The sequence below is a fragment of the Arachis duranensis genome, chromosome 7, assembly GCF_000817695.3.
Source record: "Arachis duranensis cultivar V14167 chromosome 7, aradu.V14167.gnm2.J7QH, whole genome shotgun sequence".
Classification (NCBI taxonomy): domain Eukaryota; kingdom Viridiplantae; phylum Streptophyta; class Magnoliopsida; order Fabales; family Fabaceae; genus Arachis; species Arachis duranensis.
In genome coordinates this window covers 16,481,208-16,482,977 of record NC_029778.3, presented here as the reverse complement: position 1 = coordinate 16,482,977, position 1,770 = coordinate 16,481,208, and the positions used below count along the sequence as shown (strand labels likewise).

The following is a 1,770-nucleotide window of genomic DNA, read 5'->3' as shown; positions in this document are numbered from 1 at the left end:
TGAAATAAAATATAAATTTAAATAAATAGTCAACATAAATGAGATATAAAATTATTAATTAATAAATTTAATAATTTACATACTAGTAGAGCATATTAGATTTCTTATATTGATTATAGTTATCATTTAGTGCAAATATATTTTAGAATTTGTAATTAATATGTTTGTAATTTTTGGAAAAAATATAGTTGTGAATTGATTTTATCAGTAAACATCAAATGTTAACTTAAAACAACGCAAAATGAACTGGATTCTAAATTTCACTAATATTTTTTTCATTCCTAAAATTATATAGAATTTTATAACTCAACACATGAAAGGAGAATTGTAAACACCAGAACAATAAATAGACATGGGAAACCCAACTTATGGGAGGTTGAGGAAGACTAGCAACTTGTAGTCTGCGCGATAGTGGATGCAGGGATATGAGCAGCCCTTCCAAAAGCATGGATGGAGTTTCGGTCTGCTGCCCGTCTGTGATAGTCATAGAGAAGACCCATGTAGCCCCTGGTGGAACACCTAGGCGTGGCACACACCGTTTGTTGTTCTTCTATATGGGGCATCTGAACCTCACCCGGCCACGACAATGATAGAATTGAAAAGCACCTTGTGTTACAATCGGTGAGTAAACCAGCCACAGCAAGCTGACGATACAGTTGGAGCCTTTTTCGTTTTGCCTCGTCGTCGTCCATGCGAAGCAGCAACGTCATGGAGAGTGCGTATTTGGCTGCTTCATGGCCCCTACTGGTTGCAATTTTCAGCATGCGGAGGCCAACGTCTTCATTACGTCTCATGAAGAGTTCCCGAAGCGCCTCCTGAAACAGAAGCTCTGGATGGCCTTTGGCCATGCAGCAATCAAAGAATCTCCTTGCCTCCGTGTTGATGCTCCACCACCATGGCCTGGCATACGGTGGTGGGATATAAACAATGTGGTGAACAATATCGGCGTTTCCCGCATCGCGTGCAGCCTTACAGGTCATTTTGAGACTGCACAGGTCGCAAATGGAGTTTGACGTAACTTTAATGGTTAATGCAACCCAAATGTCGTTCGAAAGGTAGGCGATATTTGAGAAACGGTCAATTGTCATTTTCAGTTTGCTCCTGTTGGTCCCTATTTCGATGGGGATGGGGGATATGTGTTTAGAGTTTAGGATATGGAGTGTGGCAAAGGTATGTGCCTCCATATTTATAAGTCCACGAATCCCGTTGGAATCCTGAACTGGAGTGTAGCAGATAGGTTCCAGTAATGTATGCGTAACATTAAACCTTAGAGTAAAGGTCAAATATAATAAAGGGAAAAACTCAAATTAGTTATAGATATTCTTCCACGTCTTGGCAAAAAAATAAAATAAACGTTGGGCCAAATACTTTCCTTTTTTTGTTTACTATATGAATAATAATTGTAACCTGCATAGTTAAGGCTTTTAGTGTTACCATGTTGTTGAGTTTTTTGTTCTTAAAAATCATTTCGTATATCATTAAGAAAAGAGAGATTGTGAAGCATTTAATGTGAGATAAAAAAAAGCATTTAACTTATGGTGAAAAGTGGGAAAAACGGATATGTGAGCTTAACGCATTTATTATCGAATTTAAAGCCCTGGAGAAGCGGTGTGACTGTCAAATTAGAAAACAGTGTATACATAATTGGATTGAAGAAGTTGATGAGGCATGACATATATAAATAAGTTTTATGTTCGAGATTAGTTCGCAAAGCATTTTGTGAATAACATTGACGGTTATTACATCCCGTTGTGACTGAATCGCTGTTTC

The 1,770-nt window shown here is 37.7% G+C and overlaps 1 protein-coding gene across 1 annotated transcript; it reads right to left on the bottom strand.

Moving 5' to 3' along the window:
- Positions 1 to 386: 386 nt before the first annotated feature.
- Positions 387 to 1,184, bottom strand: LOC107457995 (uncharacterized). Its single transcript, XM_016076192.1, has one exon. It carries the CDS (start codon positions 1,182 to 1,184, stop codon positions 387 to 389), a length of 798 nt encoding a protein of 265 aa, XP_015931678.1.
- Positions 1,185 to 1,770: the final 586 nt, after the last annotated feature.

Bases quoted from the DNA above. Each gene is read 5' to 3' on its own strand.
- LOC107457995 (XM_016076192.1), bottom strand. From the start codon at position 1,184: ATGGAGGCACATACCTTTGCCACACTCCATATCCTAAACTCTAAACAC.